The sequence below is a fragment of the Podarcis filfolensis genome (assembly GCF_964270895.1).
Source record: "Podarcis filfolensis genome assembly, chromosome: 14".
NCBI classification, from domain to species: Eukaryota; Metazoa; Chordata; class Lepidosauria; order Squamata; family Lacertidae; genus Podarcis; species Podarcis filfolensis.
The window spans coordinates 10,839,997-10,864,779 of NC_139616.1; the positions used below are offsets into that span (position 1 = coordinate 10,839,997).

Sequence of the window (24,783 nt, forward strand, 5' to 3'; positions counted from 1 at the left end):
TGGTCGGGATGATGGGAATTGTAGTACAAAAATTAGCTGGATACCCAAATTTAGGAAACCCTGCTCTACCTCCATTTCTGTATACAGGTTGCTGGGAATCACGAAGTGGGGAGAGCACGGTAGCATTCATGCTCTGCTTAAAGACTTCCCATAGGCATCTGGTTGGCCACTGTGAAATGCTGGACCAGATGAGCATTTGAGGGTTGTCCACATGGCACTTATCCCTGACCACTGGCCATGCTGCCTGGGGCTGATGGAAGCTGAGAATCCAGCAACAGCCAAGATGCCCCAGGTTTCCCTAGGATTTGCTTTCCATTGAAAATATGTTTGCACTCTTGTCACTGAGTGTCTGGAGGTGGTTGGAGGATAGATGGCGGCTAACAGATTGAGGCTGAATCCTGACAAGACAGAAATACTGTTTTTGGGGGACAGGAGGCAGGCAGGTGTGGAGGACTCCCTGGTCCTGAATGGGGTAACTGTGCCCCTGAAGGACCAAGTACGCAGCCTGGGAGTTATTTTGGACTCACAGCTGTCCATGGAGGCACAGGTCAATTCTGTGTCCAGGGCAGCTGTCTACCAGCTCCACCTGGCACGCAGGCTGAGACCCTACCTGCCTGTGGACTGTCTTGCCAGAGTGGTGCATGCTCTAGTTATCTCCCACTTGGACTACTGCAATGCGCTCTATGTGGGGCTACCTTTGAAGGTGACCCAGAAACTACAATTAATCCAGAATGCGGCAGCTAGACTGGTGACTGGGAGCGGTCACCGAGACCATATAACACCAGTCTTGAAAGACCTACACTTGCTCCCAGTATGTTTCCGAGCACAATTCAAAGTGTTGGTGCTGACCTTTAAGGCCCTAAACGGCCTCTGCCCAGGATACCTGAAGGAGTGTCTCCACCTCCATCGTTCTGCCTGGACACTGAGGTCCAGCGCCGAGGGCCTTCTGGCGGTTCCCTCACTGCGAGAAGCCAAGTTACAGGGAACTAGGCAGAGGGCCTTCTTGGTAGTGGCACCCGCCCTGTGGAACGCCCTCCCACCAGATGTCAAAGAGAAAAATAACTACCAAACTTTTAGAAGACATCTAAAGGCAGCCCTGTTTAGGGAAGCTTTTAATGTTTAATAGGTTATTGTATTTTAGTGTTTTGTTGGAAGCCGCCCAGAGTGGCTGGGGAAACCCAGCCAGATGGGCAGGGTATAAATAATAAATCATCATCATCATCATTATTATTATTACTGGGACTTGCAGTTCGTGCAACAGCACTAACACATGGACTCATTCCATTCAGGCTTCTTGTGGTGTCAAGCCACTGTTTTTTGCACTCTCTTGCAGCATTAGCTACCCTGAATGTTTGTACAAGAGAAAGCAGGATAAGCACTTTTTTAAACAGAGGGAATCGTCCCGCTGACCCAAAACACACCTCTGGATCCAGATCATCCAGGACCGTTTCCAGTTGTTTCAACTCTTCTTCCGATAACTTGCCCAGGATTTCATCCTCATCGAGGTCCTTGTATTTGTCCAAGTCTTTTCGGAAGGGGAGAGCCATCACTTCAGCTTGTGAGGGGATAAGCAGCTTTGTCAAGTGTACGGCAAGGCTGGCAACCTGGGTTTTATTTTTAACCGGAACTGTGGAAAGAGGGACAAAGAACTCATCAACAAGGGCATTTTGCACTGTAGCGGTGTGTGCAAACAGAAGGCAGTTCAAGAGAGTTCGGATGGTGAATAGCAGCCATTCCAACTGCAATGGCAGAATATAAACTACAGGCAACGAGCGATTTAGGCATGTCCGAATGGCGCACATGAGCTTAACCCAGAAGTAGCCCCCAAACGCCATAAATACATTAGGAAAAAGGGTGGAATAGGGCAGAACAGGGGTGTGGCAGGCACAGAACGGGGCAGGCTTATGCGCACTCTTATGCCAATGAGTGAGGGAGTCCGGAACATAACCCCTGTGCAAAAAGAGCATTGCCTGTATTGTTGTTAGGTAAAGATAAAGGTAAAGGTAAAGGGACCCCTGACCATTAGGTCCAGTTGTGACCGACTCTGGGGTTGCAGCGCTCATCTCGCTTTACTGGCCAAGGAAGCCGGCGTACAGCTTCCGGGTCATGTGGCCAGCATGACTAAGCCGCTTCTGGCGAACTAGAGCAGCGCACGGAAACGCTGTTTACCTTCCCGCTGGAGTGGTACCTATTTATCTACTTGCACTTTGACGTGCTTTCAAACTGCTAGGTGGGCAGGAACAGGACAGGACAACGGGAGCTCACCCTGTCGCGGCGATTCGAACCACCGACCTTCTGATCGGCAAGTCCTAGGCTCTGTGGTTTAACCCACAGCGCCACCCACGTCCCTCACCCACCCGCGTCCTTCACATATTGCTGTTACTAATACCTATTGTTGTTATTATTATTATTATTGCTGCTGCTGCTGCACTGGCTGCCAGTGAGATACAGGGGCAAATTCAAGGTGTTAGCGCTAGCATGAGAAGTCCTAAATGGCTTGAGACCCAAGTACCGAAAAGTGTGCCGCCCCACCACCCAAATACCATCTCAGGTCCTACATTTGGCTGGGGAGGACATCCTGAACAAGGAAATTCAGAGTCAATCAAGGACTTTACAGGAGGTGATGCTGAAGACCTGTTTAGACCTCTGCATCATCATCATCATCATCATTATTTAAAAAGATTAATTACCGCCATGTACCCTCCCTCCCAAGTTAGATCTGGACTGCAGCACTAGGAGAGGCAATTAGACCTTTCTTTGTACATCACTGTCCTAACTGAAACCTCTCTACACCCCCTAATCTGTGAACCTAAAAGATACTGGTTCAGGCTTGATATCTGCACTTTCTGCTTCGTGGTGCAAACAGAAGCTTGAGAGGGGCAGCTTCAAGCAGCAAAACAAGGCCCAGGGCAGGGGGAGAATCAGGACCCCCATAGTCTGCTGTGCATGCGCGACCCCCACCGCCTTCTGCACATCAACGCACCTGCTATTAATGCTCCTTGAAAGAGCCAGGGGAGACCCCAAACACAGCTCTCTTACAGCCTATTACATTTTATTTTAAATCTACACCTCTGCCTCCTCTCCCGCCTCCTGCCTTTTGCCCTTTAATTTCAAATCAGAACTGGGGGAAAATAAAGAGAAATAGTTTTCATCAGCAACGTTATTGTTATGGTTATTATTCTTATTCTATTGACACTTGTCCCAAGAATTAAGAAGGTGGGGGTGTCCAATCCCTGCCCAACTACGATGTCATAATATTTTAAATCCACACACTTTAAAGACATGTACCGTATTTTTCCCTCTATAACACGCAGATTTTTTCTCCTAAAAAGGAAGGGGAAATGTCTGTGCGTGTTATTGAGCGAATGTGTGGTCCCTGGAGCCAAATGGCAAAAAAAATCAGGCAAAAATCAAATCGCGCGTCTCGGAGAAGGGAAACCTGAAAAGAGGAAGTGGCTGCTTTCCTGCATTCTGCCTCAGGGTCTTACTGCCCACCCTTCTCTGTTTCCTTGCTGTGTTTGCTCAAACGGAACAAAGAGCAGGGAAAGCCCCTCCCCTCCAGGCAAGCAGAGTGTCGTCTCTGTGCTCCGGTGCTGCTGAAAACATGCAGGAGGGAGAGAGAGAGAGAGAGAGAGCTGGCTGGCTTGGGTGGGTAGGTGAGGGAAAACTTTTGCCTTCCTTTCCTCCCTCCCGTTATACCCCTCTCCTGCATTCTTAGCCAGCTGCTTCTCTGCACACCCCTCTCGTGCTCCTTGTCCATTCTGTATTTTTCCTTCCTTCCCCACTTAAAATGTGGTTAAAAAGCATGGATCCACATGGATCCTCAGGATCTTTGCATTGGGTCACCCCAAATTCACCATCAGATCACATAGCATGTCCATGGCTACAGCCTGCCCCCCCCCAAATCACGCACCCACTGTTGCCTGGGGCTGCAATGGTGCAAAAACGTGGTTACAAAGCATGGATCCACAGGGATTCTCAGGATTTTTGCATTGGGTCACCCCAAATTCACCATCAGATCACATGTCTGTGGCCACAGCATGAAGCACAAAAATGATACATCCACTGTTTCATTCAGAATGTTTTTTCCCTTGTTTTCCTCCTCTAAAAACGATGTGCGTGTTATGGTCAGGTGCGTGTTATCGAGCGAAAAATACGGTATTTAAATGTGCCCATTTGTAAGTATTTTCATATGTTGTTTAGGATCTGTTTGCATTACTGATTGTTCTTTGCCATCCAATGATCCTTTGGGAGGAAGAGCAAGTTATCTTTAAAAAATCTAATAAACACAAAACTCAACAAACTGATGTTACGTTCATCCTGCTTTGCAGTAAATTTCTTTGAACAGGATGATATACAAGAAAAAGCAGTATATGTATATTGATAAAACGCCAGCAAGAAGTGCACATTTCGCTTGAGAGGCTCATGCATTTTGTATTCAGACATCCATACTCTTGAGGGCAGAAGGTCAAGTGAGAAATGACCCTAAGGAAGCTTAAGGGTTAAGTTTGAGATCTGCTGTCCGAGTTTAACTCAGGTCGCATCTCAGATTTCTGTTTAAAATCTAGTGCCTATCTGCATTGCTGGGCATGCATTGCCCAGAAAATGCACAAACCCCTTTCCCCTACTATATCATACTGCTGCATTTAAGAAGAAGAAGAAGAAGAAGAAGAAGAAGAAGAAGAAGAAGAAGAAGAAGAAGAAGAAGAAGAAGAAAACCTTTGGCTTAACTGAATACACAACTTTCATTGTTAAAACAACAATGGAAACTCCAGAGACATTATACTAGGCAAAAACAGAGAGGAGATAATTTATCTACTCTTCAAACACTAGTTACAAATCCCAGGACCTTGGAGTCAGCTGCGCATACAGAAACTTTGTGAAACCATTTATTAATTTTGTTCACGCTCAAGGTCACCTTCACAGTCTGAATCTGGAACGCGCACAAAGGAAACCTTGGCTGCATTCAAAGCGGATCACACACAAGCACAGGTGCACGAGTCAGCAAAAAATGGCAAAACATTTCCCCCGCTGAGTCGCTTGCATCCCAGTGCTAGCTACTGGTTCTATCAGCCTCTCCCAACTCCTGTATGTTTTGGACTTCAACTGCCATCAGCTGCAGCCACCATGGCCAATGCCCAGGGATGATGGGGGTTGTAGCCCAACATTTGGAGGGTGGCAGGTTGGCTGTAAGATGGTAGGCAGGTGGCAGCTGGCTGGGGGCAAATGGAGGTTGGTGGGGCACTGCCCCCCTTTGTCCGAATGGACCAGTCTCTACTGCTAACCAAGGGAGGGAAGAGATGAACTACTCCCCAGAGACAGCTCAGTCACTAGAGCATCTTAATCTCAGGATCATGGGTCCAAGTCCCACATTGGGCAAACGTTTCCTGCATGGCAGGAGGTTGGACTAGATGACTCTGGTGGCCCCTTCCCATTCTATACTTCTATGATCCTAGAAACCTTTATAGGGAGAGGTGGGGAGATCTATGGCCCTCCCAATGCTGCCGGTCTACTTCTCCCATCATGGGCCTTGCTGGCTGCGGCTGATGGGAGTCAGAGTTCCAAAAGCACTCATAGGATAACTGGTTCTCCATGTCTACGTTATGACAAGGATGGCCAGCTGAGAACTTGGGGTTAGATGTGGCCTCCAAAACAAATCTGGGGGATGTTCCTCAGCTCAGTACAGTGGTACCTCGGGTTACATACGCTTCAGGTTACATACGTTTCAGGTTAAGAACGGACCTCCAGAATGAATTAAGTACTTAACCCGAGGTACCACTGTAGTAGACAATACAGCCATGTTCTTATATAGCCCTCAAGAACTTTTTCATAAAATGTGTTGCCTATTTGAAAGAAGAAGAAGAAGAAGAAGAAGAGTCTGGATTTGATATCCCACCTTTCACTCCCTTTAAGGAGTCTCAAAGTGGCTAACATTCTCCTTTCCCTTCCTCCCACACAACAAACACTCTGTGAGGTGAGTGGGGCTGAGAGACTTCAAAGAAGTGGGACTGGCCCAAGGTCACCCAGCAGCTGCATGTAGAGGAGCGAAGAAGCGAACCCTGTTCCCCAGATTACGAGACTACCGCTCTTAACCACTACACCACACTGGCTCTCGAAATAAACAAACCAGCTTGTTCTTTTCTGCACCAGGTTCCACATCTTTTTCTACGACAACCCTTTTCTCGCTGCAGCTGAAATAAGGAGTGGTTTCCTGCATGCCACAGAGTAGGAGTAGCCACTTGTCTTTCCCTTCCACTGTTTTCCTTTGCAACCCAAAGAGTCAATTCAGCTATCAAGAGCAAACACACTTTATTTATCACAGTTTCCCTTATGTGCCAAGATGGATCCCTTTGTTTTTGGGTGACTTTGGGAGAATGCAGAATTCAAGCCATTCGGAAACAGGATCCTAAACTAAAGGAAGGGGATCTTAAGCCACCAGACAAGGAGACTTCATTTGGAAAGCATATTCTTTCCAGCTATTACAGGATTTGGGAAATCTCTGGCCTGCCAGGCGCCGCTGAACTACAACTCCCATCCTCCCTGGCCATTGGTCATGCTTGATGGTGCTGTAGCAACATCTGGTAGGCCAAAAGCTCGCCACCACCATAGATAAGTTACCCAATTTGACTTCACTTGACTTTTTTTTTAAAAAAAACAACACAACACACCTGCTATAAATAACCTCCAGCTTCGTTAAAAGCTGCCTACCTTCTTTTTATTCCTGTTTTTCAGCTACAAAAGAACCTGTGCATTTAGCCTAAGGTGGAGATGGATCTGGGCAACAGCTAGCAGTGCTTTTCCCCAATGCTAGTCCTGCTCAGAACAGACCCATTGAAATGAGTGGACACAACTAACTAAGACCCATTCATTTCAGTGGGTCTGCTCCAAGTCGGACTTCGTTTGGGTACAACACCTATATGTTCAAAGATGGTGGAACAAGCACTGTGTGTTTCTCCTCCCCAGACATCCCAGGTACAACCTGAAACTTACACAGCATTTAATAGTGCTGTGGGCAAGACTCCATTGCTCTAACCCCACCCATTTTAATTACTCTTGATTAAGAGTCCCGGAGAACTCAAAAGCTTGCAAATCATTCTGTGGCATTTTGATTGGCCTAATGAAGGCATTGCCCTAATGTGAATCTGGGAGGTTTTCATCATTTTATCACTTCGCTCTTATTTGATTACACAGTTTCCCTTACATCCTGCTCACTCAAGTCCAAAGCTGCTTTCTTACTCGATTCCATTAGAGCTCGGCTTACAGATTTCTTTGAACGTCATTGTTTACTTTATAGGAAGTGCCTAACTATTTGATCTTGGCAATATGTCAACCACTGGGCCATGTTCTCTTTGACTCCAGGGATCAAATGTCGGAGCTTTCATTCGCTTGCTCCAAAACGTAAGATTTCATATCAACGTATCATACATAAAGTAAATATCAAAAACTGCATCGGTTGCCGGTAAATTCCTTATATTTTGAGAAGGGGGCAGGAAATATCAAGATTGTGACATCTGCTTGCAAGTCAAAGACCAGTTAAGAACGTAAGCCAACGATCAGCATTAACCTAACATCTATGTTACACACATGTGCTTACTCACATCCTGCTATTTTTCCATTAGCAGCAAAAATAAATCACTGCTGCGTCCAACTTCTATACAAAGTGAAAGTCGGCAGCTCTCTAAATAAGGTGTCAGGTATACAAACAAGAATTTGAGTCTGAACCAGGGACAGCTGTTCAGTGGGAGGCAGAGGTCTGGGCATGGAGAAACAGCTGTGAGCATGGCCAGTCAAAGCAAAGTGATAATTGCTCAGGCAACACCCTAGCCTGAACAGGAAGCTGTTATAGCATTTCCTGTTAGGGAGAGCCAATGGCCAGTGTGGTTGGGCAGAGTCACTCCAGCAGCAGCTGATGATGATGATGATGATGATGATAATGATAATGATAATAATAATAATAATAATAATAATAATAATAATAATAATAATAATAATTTATTTATTTATACCCCACCAATTTGGCTGGGTTACCTCAGCCACTCTGGTCAGGTTCCAACCGAACATTAAAAACAATACAGCATCAGACATTACAAAATTTCCCTAAACAGGGCCGCCTTCAGTTGTCTTTTTAAAGTAAAATAGTTGCTTATTATTGCCTTGACATCTGCTGGGAGGGCGTTCCACAGGGCAGGCGCCCCTACCAAGATGGCCTTCTGCCTGGTTCCCTGTAACCTCACAGCGAGGGAACCGCCAGAAGGCCCTTGGCGCTGGACCTCAGTGTCCGGGCTGAATGATGGGGGTGGAGACGCTCCTTCAGGTATACTGGACCGAGGCCATTTAGGGCTTTAAAGGTCAGCACCAACACTTACTAAGAGCCAATGAAGATCTTTCAGGACCAGTGTTATATGGTCTCGGGGGCCACTCCCAGTCACCAGTCTAGCTGCCGCATCCTGGATTAATTGCAGTTTCTGAGTCACCTTCAAAGGTAGCCCCACGTAGAGTGCATTGCAGTAGTCCAAGCGGGAGATAACTAGAGCATGCACCACTCTGGCAAGACAGTCTGCGGGCAGGTGGGGTCTCAGCCTGCGTACCAGATGGAGCTGGTAGATAGCTGCCCTGGACACAGAATTGACCTGCACCTCCATGGACAGCTGTGAGTCCAAAATGACTCCCAGGCTGCATACTTGGTCCTTCAGGGGCACAGTTACCCCATTCAGGACCAGGGAGTCCTCCACACCCGCCCACCTCCTGTCCCCCCAAAACAGTACTTCTGTCTTGTCAGGATTTAACCTCAATCCTTTACTGTCTTTGGAGATGCCTCAACCCAGGGGTAGCCAACAAAGCACCCTGCAGATACTTTTGGGATTACGACTGCCATCATCCTTTACCACTGGCCATGATGCCTGGGGGTACAGGGAACTGTAGACAAACATTATCTACAGGGCCACAGGTCCCCCATCCCTGCTTTGCATTTCCATCACCTTCCATGTTCGCTAGGTATCGCCTCTTTCCACCCAGTGGAGATTCTGAGATGAACGACAGGTCTAAAGTCAAGGCATCCACGTTATTCCTCTCTTAGTAACATGCAATCTCTTTTTCAGATGAGTGAGACTCAGAATTATTTCTTTCGATCTCCCTGCATTCCTTCCCACCATCTTCTTAAAACTTTGCGGCCGTGGAGACTGGGTTATACACTTAAACATTGTCACCGAGTCCCACGCCACCTTACTCTGTCTCCCTCTCCAGGATGCTGCACTGCAAGGCACCCGTTTGCAGGCTTCTGAGCTGTGTGCAAGCTGGGGAGCCAGGATCCTGGCCTGGATCCCCACTGAGGGCGCTTGTAGAGTTCCTTGGGAGCCTTGTTTACATCAGCAGGATTGCATAGGAGTACCGACCTACCTCACAGGATTGTTTGTGAGGATAACAGTGGGAGCAGCGGAAATCCCCCCAAACCACCCAGAGCCCCCTGGATGCAAAGGATAGAAATATAATAAGATATCGTGGGAGGAATGGAAATTCTATTCTGTATTGGAAATGGGCTTGAATTGGGCCAGGTTAGTCTGGAATGGTGCGCCTTGTGAAGGATGGAGCGTGCGTTATTATTATTATTAATTACCCGCCATTCACCATAAGGTCTGGGACGTGTTATATACAGTCATACCTCGGGTTGAATGTGTTTCAGGTTGAGCACTTTCGGGTTGCGCTCCTCAGCAACCCGGAAGTAACGGAGCGCGTTACTTCCGGGTTTCGCTGCTTGCGCAGACGCTCAAAATGATGTCACGCGCATGCGCGGAAGCGGCAAAACGTGACCCACGCACGCGCAGACGCGCCATTGCGTCTTACGTTCTATTCAGGATGTGAACGGGGCTCCGGAACGGATCCCGTTCGCATCCCGAGGTACCACTGTATAAAAAAGGCAAGATTAAAAATCAATTTTGAAAATTTACAAGAAGAACATCGAACCAAGTTAAGTCGCTGGTAAGTTCCATCTGATAACAGGAACTTATTTGTCCATCTCACTCTGTATTGTCTACATCATGGGTAGGCCAACTAAGGCCCGGGGGCCGGATCCAGCCCAATCGCCTTCTAAATCCGGCCCACGGATGGTCCAGGAATCAGTGTGTTTTTACATGAGTAGAATGTGTGCTTTTATTTAAAATGCATCTCTGGGTTATTTGTGGGTCATAGGAGTTTGTGAATTCCCCCCCCAAAAAAATCTAGTCCTGCCCCCCCCCAAGGTCTGAGGGACTGTGGACTGGTCCCCTGCTGAAAATGTTTGCTGACCCCTGGTCTACATTGCAAGGCAGCAGTTGCCTCCAGATTTCTGGGACTTTCTGCATGCAAAGCAGATGCACTAACCACTGGGCCACGGTGGTTCTCCATGAGCACTGCAACACTGTGGTACTGCTGCCATTGCAACATCCCTGTCGTATTTTTTTTGGGGGGGGGACAGCTTAGAAAGCATTTGTTAAAAAACCTGAAGCATTTTTATTAGGGATTATAGGGAAAGATTTGCCAAAAAAGCTGAAAAACATCTTCATGTATGCGACAACGGCCGCGAGAGTTTTAATAGCACAAGGATGGAAGACTGAAGAAACCCCAACTAAAGAATCATGGCAAGAAAAATTGATGGACTATGCAGAACTGGCAAAACTGACATATAAGCTACGGGACAAGGATAACTGTGACTTTAAAGATAAATGGGAACCCTTTACAAAGTATTTGAAGACGCAAGAAAGCGAACTGGACTCCTTGGCTGGTTTTGAATAAACATTCACAAACTTTTTATTGATAATAATCAGCTAAATAGCTTGAGGATTTATACAACTGTGTAACATGCAGAAAACAGCATTTTTTGAGAAATCAAAGACTGGAACTGAGGGAAGTCGGGGTGGGGTGGGGTGGGGGGGTCTGTGGGGGGAGGGAGGATATGTTTTTGGATAATATGTTTTGTTTAAATTTTGAATAAAAAGTTATTTTAAAAAAAGGAAAGCAAACACAAGTTCCTGCTCCCCTCAGAGGAAGGGCCTCTCCCCACCTCCCAAACCCCCATTCCAATGTGAGCCAGCATCTTAAAAGGGAAATGGCTTTCTGCAGCTAATGACCACAGCACTGCTGGCTGCCAAGCTGCCTATCCATCTGCCAAGTCAACACTAGGCTCTGTTTTTGTTCCTTCTCCCAGCGTAGTGCAAATCTGTTTATAATCAGACCAGACCACAATACTCTGGAAGGAGAAGGGAACCTTTTCCAATACGAGTGCTGGGGACTAGAGACAAACAGCCAACTTTTTATTTATTTATTTATTTAAAGGAAGATTGGCACAAAGGCCTATTTATTTTCTCTTATCAAGCATTGGTACAGCTGGCCAGACTGTCACAGGAGGACCTAGTTTGTTTCTGAGCTCCATCACAATCTTACACCTGCATCATTCTATTCCAAAGAATCACTAAACGTCCCAAAGTGAGTCATGGTCCCCATTGTTGCTTTTTTTATTATCTGGAAACAGGTGGAATAACAGCATCTCTTGCGCTACAATGTGATCTGGTCATCAGTGCTGCCATCATTTTTGCTCCCTCATGTGCCTCGTCTGTCAGCATCCCCTATCCTATGAGATGCCCATTTTAAGCAGCTTGAACACACTGCAAACGCTAGACTGGTTCAGGATGCATGTCACACTGAGATGCAGCCAACAGCACCCCCCCCCCAGAAAATCCTGATTAGGTGATGCTTTGCTTACAAGCTCTCTTGCAGGAACTTAGGGCTCCTCTGCACTATAGGCAGTACAGTGGTACCTCGGGTTACATAGGCTTCAGGTTACAGACTCCGCTAACCCAGAAATAGTACCTTGGGTTAAGAACTTTGCTTCAGGATGAGAACAGAAATTGTGCTCCAGCGGTGCGGTGGCAGTGGGAGGCCCCATTAGGTAAAGTGATGCTTCAGGTTAAGAACAGTTTCAGGTTAAGAATGGACCTCCGGAACGAATTAAGTACTTAACCCGAGGTACCACTGTATTAGTCATGGCTTCTCCACCCCCAAGAATCCAGGGACCTACATTTAGCAGGAAAGGGACTGACTGTTAAAGCACTCTAGAAATTGTACCTCTGTGATAGGGAAAGAGGTGACCTACCAACTCTCAGCAGCCTTAGTAAACTACACTTTCCTATGTATGCAACAACAGCAGCAAGAATACTTATTGCAAAGTATTGGAAGACACAAGATTTACCCACTTTGGAAGAATGGCAGGTGATGGACTATATGGGATTGGCAGAAATGACTGGCAGAATCCGAGACCAGGGAGAAGAGTCGGTGGAAGAGGATTGGAAGAAATTTAAAGACTATCTACAGAAATACGGTAAAATTAATGAATGTTAGAATGATGTTGGATAGAAATTAAGTGGTTTCCAGCTGTAATGCTTTAAGAATATGGAAAAAGGGTATAAATAGGTAAAAACATAATTAAAATGATGTTGGATTGGAAATAAGTGGTATTAGCAACAAAGTTAATAAGAATATGCAAAAATGAATTGATAATGGATGAAAATACTGAGTTATAAAATGTTAAGTTATAGAGATAAGATAAATGAAAGAGGGTAAGGATTTGCTGATTTGATTATTTAAATGGGAATACAAGAAGGGGAGGTGTGAGGAAGTCAAAGAAACAAGCAAATGAGTTTTAAGTTATGAAAAAGCATTGTTTTTAATTTTTCTTATTTTTTCTGTGTGTTTATTCTTTTTTTTTTGTTTCTTTTATTATGTGTTTTTGTATATTTGTTTTTGTAAAATCTTAATAAATATTTCTAAAAAAAAAAAAAAGGAAATTACACTTTCCCAGGAAGCGGCTCTGTGATCTTTCCAAATCCTACAGTACTGTCTGTACCAGACTTGATTATTTTTTTAAATGTGCTTTTAGCATCAGTGACTTCATTGTTAAAACACTATGGTAAGCAATTCATCAATGAAAATGCTAATAATAATGACCAAGTATGCCAGGATTCGAACCTAGGGCCCTGGCGTGAAACGCATGTGATCCACCTGCGGCCTTTCATCCAAAAGCTAAAGATACCAGGGATTCAAACGGCGGCCTGCATGCATAGCACATTCAAGTTTTTCCTCTGCAACGATGAGGGATAGAAACTTGCTTTAGATAAACATATTTGTCTTATACCAGGCCTGAGTCATTAGTACATCTAACTCATGTAGAGTGAATTTTGACTGCCAGCAATGCTCCAGAGTTTCTCGGTCCCCTGCCTGAAAACTTGAGAGCTATCTACCTGCAGCAACGGAAATGCTAAAAGGTAAAGGTACAGTAAAGGTACCCCTGCCTGTACGGGCCAGTCTTGACAGACTCTGGGGTTGTGCGCTCATCTCACTCTAGAGGCCGGGAGCCAGCGCTGTCTGCAGACACTTCCGGGTCACGTGGCCAGCGTGACGAAGCTACTCTGCCGAGCCAGCACCAGAGCAGCACACGGAACGCCGTTTACCTACCCGCTATAAAGCGGTACCTATTTATCTACTTGCACTTAAGGGTGCTTTCGAACTGCTAGGTGGGCAGGAGTTGGGACCGAACGACGGGAGCTCACCCCGCCGCGGGGATTCGAACCGCCGACCATGCGATCGGCAAGTCCTAGGCGCTGAGGTTTTACCCACAGCGCCACCCATGTCCCGAAACGGAAATGCTATTTCTCCTGAATTAAGACCTAAATAAATGTTTTAGCAGAGGCATGCAAAATACATGCACTCAGGACCCCTTGACCTCAGGCACTAGCAAGGCTACAAAGAGGTTACTGGAGACGAGTGACCTGCAAAGTTACAGAGTCCTAATTGTTTTCTCTTTTGAAGGCGGGCAGGGCTTCCAAATTTACTGAGGATCTTTGCAAAACAAAGCCCCATTGCTGAAGTTTTAAAATAGAAAATGACATCAGAGGCAAATAAACAAGAGCTGGTTTGGAACTAAGAAGCCTTAAAACATTGTCCTTATTTTTGGTCCGCCTCTTATTCCAATCAGCCTCTGGATGAACCTCAACAGGAGAAGGGAGGGTCTTTTGTAGGCAAAGTTTATCAGTTTTCCACCATCAATCACAGGCTTGAAAATGTTCCAGCTGCTTAAGGGAGACCAATTCCAACCTTCTCACCAGAGAACCCTCACATTGGCAGCAGCATTAACTCTTCACCAGCCGGGAAAACAGTTCAGACATCCCTGCTCCAGTTGTGCCATAAAAATCTGCCTTATTGATTCAGCAAAAACAGTCTCCTGTTCAGTCTTCCAGCCAGCCAGCAATCCCCTTCCCATGACACTCCATTGCATCTTCCCACCCACCCACAGTGGTTTTCCATTTCCTCTCTCTAACCACAGTCTGCCAGCATTCTTTCGCGACTCTCTATTCCAGACACGGACACATTTTGTACCCTCCCCAGGTCCAAGAAGCTGGTCTACGCTGGCTGGGGCCATCAAAAGTTGTAGTCCGGCAACACTGGAAGGCCCGGAGATGGCCTAATCCTGTTGTGGTGCAATTGTTCTCTGCTCAGTTTTGGTTTGCGCAGGCTAGGAATGGGGAACGCTTTTCAACCTGGGGGCCATGTTCTCTTCTGGGGGACGCCTGCCAGTGGTGGTTGGGGGCTCAGGCAAAAGTGGGTGGAGGAAGATATTTTATCTTGGTACAGCTGGCTGGTTTCTATGCACAGCCACCCATCAGAAGGCATTATCAGGTACAGAACTGATATTCGGATGGAAATGACACAGGAAATGGACTGGGATGCAAACGAAGCTTATAAAGCGACTGAACTACTATGTGTTAATATACCAACACAGATTTTTAAAACCGCAGCTTTTCTTTTGGAGAAGGAGATAAAAGAATAAAGAGGGAATGTTTTATAATGGCAAAGGCGGTAACTGGAGAATCTTCTTTACACTTTCGTAAACAAACTGGATAGTACGAGGTGGAAGGATGAAAAAACAACTTCCAGCAAAGGAAAGAATAATTGAATAACCTAGATTGAGTATTTGACGATTTTGAAGAAATATTGCATACATAACTGACAGATAGCTAGCTGGATGTCTTTTCTTTTTCCCTCTCTCTATTTTTCTCTCCCTTGGTAGTAGTTTGTTGTTGTTGTTGTCTCTCTCGTATTTTGGTAAGAACTCTATACAGATGAAGGAGAAGGAGTTTGAGGACCACGTGTGAGAGGCGGGTAAGGGGAGATCTCACAGAGTGGGAGGCTGTGACAAGAGAGGGATGACCCCAGGTTAGAGGTGGGGAGAACACACCTTCCTCTTTAGGGGGTGAAAGTTAAGATATAGGGGTGAAAGAGGATTTTGTAGTTTCTTTTTCCGTTTCTTCTTTCCATGGGTTACTTTCTTTAATTTTTTGTAATTGGTTTGTTCTTTCTAATTGTACTGTGAAAACTTCAATAATAAAATGCAAGTGGTACCTCAGGTTAAGCACTTAATTCATTCCAGAGGTCTGTACTTAACCTGAAACTGTTCTTAACCTGAAGAACCACTTTATCTAATGGGGCCTCCTGCTGCCGCCACGCCACCGGAGCACGATTTCTGTTCTTATCCTGAAGCAAAGTTCTTAACCTGAAGCACTATTTCTGGGTTAGCAGAGTGTGTAACCTGAAACGTATGTAACCTGAAGCGTATGTAACCCGAGGTACCACTGTAGAATGAAGTATTATCAGGGTTCAGAGATGCATTCCAGCTAGAGGGGAGACATTTGCCGAGTGTGCAAACAGGTGTGTGACAGGTCCATGGAGAGTCACGAGCAGGAATCGGCAAAGCTTTTGTTGTTTGGGCCAGTTCACGGTCCCGCAGACGCCGTGGTGGGCCAGAGTGCGCGCGCACGCATGCGCAAACACTATTTCCTGCACTCCTTCTGGCGCAGAGGAGGCATGTGCAGCTTCCCATTGGCTGCAGGAAGTTCCTGCAGCCAATGGGAAGCCAGCCAGCGTCACGGAAGGCAGTCCCCGCTCTGCTCGAAGCCGGTTTAGTCCGGCGCACAGGAGCCGACCGAGCAGTCGGTGAAGGTCCATGGGCCGGTTAAACGACCCTCATGGACCGCTTGTGGCCCATGGGCCTTAGGTTGCCAACCCCGGGTCATGAGGGCCAGGCTGAAAGGGCTCGAGGGCCACATTTGGTCCCTGAACATGAGGTGCCACATCCGTGGTGTGGACTGAGCTACCGGTAGATTGGGGGAGAGTGTAAGCCTAATTGATATTTCTGGTTGATCATGGTTCCCTCTCAACTCAGTGATTCTAGGTATCCCAAGCCAGATTTATTTATTTTTTAATTTGTATTTTGGCCTGAACCAATTTTTCCCTTTTCCCTTTCCTCCAGCAGCGACAATTTGTCCCCTTTGGGAATCAGCTCGCAACTCCTCACATCTGCTTTTGCTATAAGATTTCCCAAGAACGCACCACTCAAAAAAAGCCTCGTGAGGGACACATCCAGCATCACAAGGACTAAGGTTGGGGTGCTTTGCCTGCCACCCCGTTCTCTTCCCACTGTTTGTTTACCTTTAAAAGAAGAAAGACAATCGCTCTGGTTGTTTCCACAACCGTCCCACTGCTGAACTTTATATCCCGGAGGCCAAAGCAAACAAACTGGTCTAGGAGATGCCCCAAGCATTATGGAAACATTTCGAGTATGTACACATTTACATAGCAAACAGAGCCTAGAGACAGGAGGGAGCCCTGCCATTCAAAGTACCATTTCTAGAAGCCAAACATACCTTTTGAATGCTCTTATTTCCTGTTTCTACTCAGCTCAGCACCGGAACTGCTTTGCATTAATAAGAGTGACAGTGCACACCTAACATTTTATTAGGCACACCACATCAGGTGAGCATTCCTGAGTCGAGATACCTTTGGGGGGGACGGACACATACCTGTGCAGCTTTTTAAAAAGTCCCATGGAATGTAAAACGGCTCGTTTGAAACTGTAGCACAATAATACAAGCAGAAGAAAAGGATAAGTAGGAGATCTCGAGGTTGTGTTGAACCAAGTTCTGCTCATAGTACACCCAGTGAAATTCCTGGATGTAAGTTAGTCATCTGCTTGAACAGAAGTTAGTCATGTTCATTAACTTTGGTCCCATCTGTACAATACACTTGAAGCAGTGTCACAGCACTTCAAATTTAGTTTGTCAAAGGTGCTGAGAATTAGGAGACTCCCTTTCCCCTCAAGGAGCTATAATCCCCAGAGTTCCCTGGGAAGAGGGACAGACTGTTAAACTCCTCTGAGTTCCAGCTCTGTGAGGAGAATCGGGGTCTCCTAGCCGCTCTCATCACCCATAACAAACTACAGTTCCCAGACTGGAGGAAGCCATGACTGTTTCAAGTAGCATGATACTGCTTTAAATGTTTAGTGCAGATGGGGTCTGGACTAGCATTGGATATAACCCCAATTTCTGAAAGCAACACCTTACAAATATGGGAATACTTCAATAGACACTGCTGACATTCTTTGAACTCTTCTAGTCCGCTAAACAGATGCCAATGACAACTCCATCAGCAGAGCGTGAGACTCTTAATCTCAGGGTTGCGAGTTCGAGGCACGGCTTGGGCAAAAGGAGCAGGGGGTTGGACTAGATGACCCGCAAGATCCCTTCCAACTCCAGAATTTTGTGATTCTATGATTCTAGGACGTTGGTTGGTTTGTTTGTTTAACTGCCACCGTGATAGACCAGTCTTTTATTTAAGCACAGGCCTGATAGCCATGGGCTTGGATTGTTTATTTGCTGTATTTTTCAGTCGCCTCATGCAATGAGCCTTTAGCCTGGTGACCTGCTTGAGAAAGGTCTGATGCCAACGAGGCATACATGATGGGTTTCCACGGCACATTTCCCTTTAAGACCACCTGACCATATTTCAAAGAGACATTCTTTACGCAGATTATCATGGAACATCGGTACTATTTTCATTTCTAGCCAATCAGAAGGTCGGCAGTTCGAATCCCCGCAACGTCGTGAGCTCCCGTTGCTCGGTCCCTGCTCCTGCCAACCTAGCAGTTCGAAAGCACGTCAAAGTGCAAGTAGATAAATAGGTACCGCTCCGGCGGGAAGGTAAACGGCATTTCCGTGTGCTGCTCTGGTTCACCAGAAGCGGCTTAGTCATGCTGGCCACATGACCCAGAAGCTGTCTGCGGACAAACGCCGGCTCCCTCGGCCAGTAAAGTGAGATGAGCACGCAACCCCAGAGTCAGTCACGACTGGACCTAATGGTCAGGGGTCCCTTTACCTTTTTTACTCTCCCGAAAGCATTTTCAACGGCATGCCAGCACAAAGCCAATCCAAACATTCAGACAGGCATGTAGGACAGCCCTCCTTCACCCAATGGGAAATGAAATAAAAATAAAAATAATGTACTTCTCTGAGAGGGGCAGGGGCAGCTCCTTGTCTTTAACCTCACACCTCCAGATGGGCATGTCAATCCACACCTACGGATGTGCCCAGAAAATTTGGTGGGATCCGAATGACCATTATAGGGTGGAGATATAGGAGCATCAGTTGCACAAGGTGTTCCAAAACAAGGCTATGCAGACACCGCACCTTTAAAGCACAATCTGAGCACATGCTTTTCCTTAAAGGATTCTGGGCCCTGTAGTTTACCCCTCGCAGAGTTGCAGTTCCCAGCAGCCCTTTGCGAACTACAGTGCCCAGAATTCTTCGAGGGAAAGAATGTGTTTCAAAGATATAGTGTGAGTCACTTCCTAGTTCCTACATTACCACCTCGGCCGGCACTGGGGAAACAGGAAGGGCATTAAGGTTAGTAAGTCCAGAGTCTAAATTAAAAGTTGCTCACTCTGGACCTCAGTGAGAAAGGATTCTCTTTCCATTCACCCTGCACACCCAGAACAGATGTAAAGCAAAGAGCGATCTTTTGTTGCATGCAACAGGAACGGAAAACACCGAAAAGCAAAAGAGGACTTGCTTGTACCAAGATGTTGGGCATAGTACAAAATGTTCCACAGCCAAGGGGAGGCAGGCACCATGGCAAAACAAGGCTCACTCTCACCTGCCATTAAACTCCTGGCCATTTTTAATCAGCTGCGGACCAAAAGTGACACATACGCCCTCTTTATGGGGAAATCATACTGGTGACAAAAAAACAACAGCCACCCTAAGCTCTGCACGCTGCAGCCCTGAGCAGAAAAGCCCAAGGTGGGGAGACAAAAGCATCAAACAGAACACCAAACCCCACTTGCAAAACATTTTCCCCCCTTCTCCCCCTCAGAGAGAGAGAGGAAGGAAGTTTCCTTGAGTTGGAGAGCCGGCATGCAGTCAGAGAGGGAGGAAATCCTTGCAGAGCAGACGGATGGGGGGGGGTGGATAAGATTCACGATGCGACAAGGGGTGGAGCTGAGCTTCCTGGGTGCGAGTTTGTCAAGTTTGCAGAGGAAAAGAGCTGTGGGGAAGGGAGGCACGGGGGAAGAACTGAAGCGGGTGTGGAAGTGGAGCGACTCCGGATCCTACTCCGCGTTGCTGGATCTGCAGAGCAACTGCTCCCCCAAAAGAGAGCTTCAACTGACTCTTTGTCCTTGTGCATACCACCTCTTTAAATAATCAATCATCATCATCATCATCATCAACTACGCCTGCTTTCCCACAACGGCAGCTGGCTCCCTCCTCTTTCCGCCTCTCCTGTGCAGCTGGAAGGGGTCCCCCGCGGTCATCTAGTCCAACCCCGGCAAGGCAGGACTCTTTCCCCCCAACTTTTCCCAAAGTGACAGAAGTCCCCTCCAGATGCAAGAGCCTCACCCGGGTCCGGCTAATTCCACCACGCCCTTCCCGCCCCGGCCACCCTCGTCGCTCCCGGAGGACTCACCCAGCCAGGCGGCGAACTTCTCCCAACCTTTTCGAAGAAGGAGAGGAAACGTACAAGGCTGCGGCTGCCGAGTCTCCGCCCGGCCACTGCGCCTGCGCGCCCCTCCCAGGACGGGCTCCGAGGAGGCGCTCGCGTGGGATCATGGGAGGCGTAGTCCGCCATTGATTGGGGCTGTAGTCCGGAAGCCTCTCGCTCGAGGGATGGAGCGGGAGGAGAGAATCCCGGGTGTGACGCCGCCGCCCCATCTTCGGTTGCGCGCACAGACCTGGGATTCCCCCAAAGAAGGAATCATAGAATTATAGAGTTGGAAGGGACCACGGGGGTCATCTAGTCCAACCCCCTGCGATGCAGGAATATTTTGCCCAACGTGGGGCTCGAACCCCCGACCCTGACATTAAGGGTCTTGCACTCCACCGAATGAATTACCCTCAGCATTCCACTTCTGAGAGCCATTAATATAATATAATATAATATAATATAATATATAATATAATATAATATAATATATTTGCCTACTTGCTTGAGCCATTTAAAATAAACCACTAAAGTGGATTCATAAAATAATTTATATACAGTGGTACCTCAGGTTACATACTCTTCAGGTTACAGACTCTGCTAACCCAGAAATAGTGCTCCAGGTTAAGAACTTTGCTTCAGGATAAGAACAGAAATCGGGCTCAGGCGGTGCGGCAGCAGCAGGAGGCCCCATTAGCTAAAGTGCTGCTTCAGGTTAAGAACAGACCTCCGGAACGAATTAAGTACTTAACCCGAGGTACCACTGTACAGTGGATGCTCGGGTTGCGAACGTGATCCATGCAGGATGCACGTTCGCAACCTGCAGCGTTCGCAACCCGCAGCTACGTGTCTGCGCACACATGGGTTGCGATTTGACGCTTCTGCGCATGCGCAAAGCGCAATTTAACACTTCTTTGCATGCGCGACCACCGAAACTCGGAAGTAACCCGTTCTGGTACTTCTGGGTTTTGGCGGTCTGTAACCCGAAAAAACACAACCTGAAGCGTCTCTAACCCGAGGTATGACTGTACTAAAAGATAATAATACTGACATTTTGAGTGCAGATTTTGAGTGCCTGTGTTTATTGTTATTTTTAAAATAAATTGTTTCATGAAATTGTTTAGAGGGGGGTGTATTCTTCACCAACACTGGGAAGGTGTTGGTGTAACCTGGTCAGTTCAAAATAAATAGCAGCAGCAGCAGCAATAACGTCAACCAATATATGTAAAAAACACACAATACGTTTGTATAAAACAATACAAATAAAACAACTTAACAGCTTAAAACTAGATGGGAGAGAAAATACTGCCTAATGCAGAAATAAAAAAGTAGTATGCAAAACATCGACATGCTCCAGATGATGTACTGTATCTTATTTCCAGTAATTTGGATGCAAGACTCAACCTTCAAGCATCCATGTCTCACCTAGGGTACTGCAGACACTCCCATTCCAGTTCTTACCCAGAGAGGCCTTATGGACACTCTTATCATGGGCACACACTCCACCCAAAGGCCAGTAATTTCTTTTCCACATTCTCCTACCAATTCATCCAGGCTGGGGTGGGGGTGTAAACAAAGGTTTTTTGAGTGGCAGGGATGGGGGGGTAGGACCTACAAAGCAATGACTTTTTTAAAAACTTTTATTTTGCTTTAAACAGGTACATTTAAATATAGGGTGACTTTTACAGCCCTTTCTCCGAATTAAAGTTCATAGAATCAGAATTGTAGAGTTGGAAGGGAGACCATGCAAGTCATCTAGTCCCAACTCCTGCAGTGTAGGAAACTTACCTAACCTAGAGCTCAAACTCATGAGCCTGAGATTAAGTGTCTCATGCTCTACTGACTATCTGAGCTGACATAAGGGGAACAGGGGAGAAACATACGGCACATTTCAAAGTGCATGTTTCTTAAAGAAAAAAAAAACAGTTTCTAATGATCAAGTGGGCTTTAGATATTGGGAAAACCATTAACTTAACAGCATGGGAAGAAGAACTATGGAGAAAGAACTGGAAATTTACAGCCTGTGAAGTATTGAGGGAAAACCTAATCAATATGTTTTATAGATGGTACTTAACACCTACCAAAATAGCTAAAATGTGTAAGACAAAAACAAATCTGTGCTGGAGGTGTGGTAAAACAGAGGGGACACTTATGGACATGTGAAAAATTCAAAAGCTTCAGGAACACAGTGTATGATGAGCTTAAAAAAATGTTTAAGCATAACTTTATGAAAAATACAGAAGCTTTTCTACTAGGGATAACGGACACAGGCATAGCAAGAGAAGATCAGAAAATATTCCTCTATGCCACAGGAGCAGCAAGGATCCTAACTGCTAAAAACTGGAAAAAAGAAACTGTGTCAACAAAAAAGAAATGGCAAGATAAACTGTTAGAGTATGTTGAACTGGCTAGATTAATAGAGGCAATTAGAGATCATACTAGACAAGAGTTTTAAAAAGCATCGGGGAAATGCAGAGAATACTTCACAAAACAGTGCCTTAAAATACATACCTAGACTTGTTTTGGTTAATGTCTGCAGGAGACTTTGTGGATATTTAAGTTATAATTAGAAAAATCTTAATAATTATTCATAAAGGACACAGTTTATAAGAAGTAAATAAGGAAGCCAGATACAGGATAAAGGAAGTCTTTTATTTGGTTGTCTGTATTGTTGTATGTCATGTTCACTGTATGTTATGTTCACGTTTAATGTGTATTGGGGGTGGGGGGGTTGTGTTATGTTGTAAATAAAATTCCAATTAAAATTTAAAATTTAAAAAAAGAAAAGAAAAATAAATAGTTTCAGCTTAATATAAAAGGTAAAGGGACCCCTGACCATTAGGTCCAGTCATGACCGACTCTGGGGTTGCGGTGCTCATCTCGCTTTCTTGGCCGAGGGAGCCGGCATACAGCTTCCGGGTCATGCGGCCAGCATGACTAAGCCGCTTCTGGCGAACCAGAGCAGCGCACGGAAACGCTGTTTACCTTCCCACCAGAGCGGTACCTATTTATCTACTTGCACTTTGATGTGCTTTTGAACTGCTAGGTTGGCAGGAGCAGGGACCAAGCAACAAGAACTCACCCCGTCGCTGGGATTCGAACCTTCTGATCGGCAAGTCCTAGGCTCTGTGGTTTAACCCACAGCGCCACCCGCGTCCAATATACTATGCTCTGAAAAGAAGCAAGCCATCACATTGCTTAGCCTTGCAAGTTAGAAACAGAAATTTTGGAACTTGTGTAGCAAAGCAATAAAGCAGCACCTTCGACTTAACAGTCAGAAATGCCTCTGCCACTGAATGTCACTGAAATGCCAGGTCTTCTGTATCCATCCAGAGCACTGCCAACTTCAGTTCACACCACCACCATCCACGATAGTGGACAAAAACAGGATCATCATTTTTACTACCTCTCTCAAACCAGGTTCAGTTTTGATCAACCACTCACCTTAGCACATGAATCAATCTGTTTATAGTGTTGGCAGGACAAGAGAGAGTTTGCCCAGAGATGGAAGGCCTTTGATATCATTTGCCATCAAAGCACAGGATGATCAGGAAGGCACACTTGAAAGACTTGTTCAAGGATGCATAAAGGAAAGGATTTGGTCCCGAACTGATGTACTACTAAGAATTGCATAATGCAGGGGAGAGTCTATTACATTTTTGATAGAGAATGGTGCCCAGAATAAGCAGAAGCACCACATGGGAAACAGAGTTCTGCATACCTAGGTGGTCCATTGCCAAGACAGCAGGGCACAACCTATTTTGCCATAGGTCTTAACATGGGGAGGAAAAACCTTAATAACTTTCAAACTGCTGATCAGAACTTCCATCAGGCCAATGAAAAGGTCAGGTTGACTACAAGCCTGAATAAAATGCACCAGTGGTTCCCCCCAAATTGTAAATAAAAAAATGATAAAGGTAAAAAAGGTAAAGGACCGCTGACAGTTAAATCAAGTCGCAGACGACTCTGGGGTTGCAGCGCTCATCTTGCTTTACAGGCCGAGAGAGCCGGCGTTTGTCCGCAGACAGTTTTTCCGGGTTATGTGGTCAGCATGACTAAGCCGCTTCTGGCACAATGGAACACCAAAACCAGAGCAGCGCACGGAAACGTTGTTTACCTTCCCGCCAGAGCAGTACCTATTTATCTACTTGCACTTTTGGGGGGGGCATGCTTTCGAAATGCTAGGTTGGCAGGAGCTGGGACAGAGCAATGGGAGCTCACCCCATTGCAGGGATTTGAACCGCTGACCTTCAGATCGGCAAGCCCAAGAGACTCTGTGGTTTAAACCACAGTGCCACCCACGTCCCCTAAATAAATGATATGCTTTCTTAATAGGGAAAACAACGCCAAAGTGTCACTTGTCGCTTTGGTGGCAATTATTATCGGATCAGTTTGGAATCTGGCACTTTCTCAGACCTCATGTGAACATCGGGTAGTTCACATACGCCGCATTTCATGTTATTAGCCCAACTAATGTCGTTTTTGTAAGCTGCAGAATTTTACAAGGCTTTTCCATGACGTAGCCTTGCTTTTACCGCTTGCCTTAACTATACTTATGGTCCATTGTCATTTCCCCACTTCTTTGGGGCTCGGGATGGGAGAGTCCCACATGAAAGACAATGCTATCTTAGAGCTCTTTGTTCCATCCCATGAAAAGCACCCTCTATGCTAAACCGGGAGTTTTCTGCTACTGATCTGCTTGAGTTGTATAATGGCTGTGACAGTTTCCTCTGAGTGTGATAGGCGGGAAGGGGGGTGGCGCTGAGAGATGCCACCAAGCCAAGTTGAGTACTTCTGGCACCCTGCCCATGGTTTGGATGAAGAGAGGCTTTTGTATGCTCAAGGGTATGCCTGCCATTGAGCAGAGGTCTATTATAATTCTGCAGTGCTCCTTAGAAGGCGAGTCTTTTCCCAAACTTGCAACTACATGCTTGAGCAAGAGAGATT

The 24,783-nt window shown here is 46.2% G+C and overlaps 1 protein-coding gene and 1 long non-coding RNA gene across 3 annotated transcripts in view; one reads left to right on the plus strand and one right to left on the minus strand.

The window, feature by feature from the left end:
* Nucleotides 1-19,934, minus strand: part of LOC310749629 (tropomodulin-3) — a 58,277-nt gene extending 38,343 nt beyond the window's left edge. Inside the window, exons 1-2 of one of the 2 annotated variants that reach the window (XM_083586914.1) lie at nucleotides 19,822-19,934; nucleotides 1,422-1,627 (exon numbers count right to left, since the gene is read on the minus strand). In XM_083586914.1, the coding sequence (XP_083443040.1) occupies nucleotides 1,422-1,547 (126 nt within the window). In that variant the 5' untranslated portion in view covers nucleotides 1,548-1,627; nucleotides 19,822-19,934. The remainder of the gene's footprint in view (nucleotides 1-1,421; nucleotides 1,628-19,821) is intronic. The other variant, XM_083586915.1, reaches the window with a different exon arrangement.
* Nucleotides 2,411-3,154, plus strand: LOC310749064. The gene is made up of 2 exons (XR_014541474.1): nucleotides 2,411-2,822; nucleotides 3,031-3,154. It is a non-coding gene; the product is annotated as an uncharacterized lncRNA (long non-coding RNA).
* Nucleotides 19,935-24,783: the final 4,849 nt, after the last annotated feature.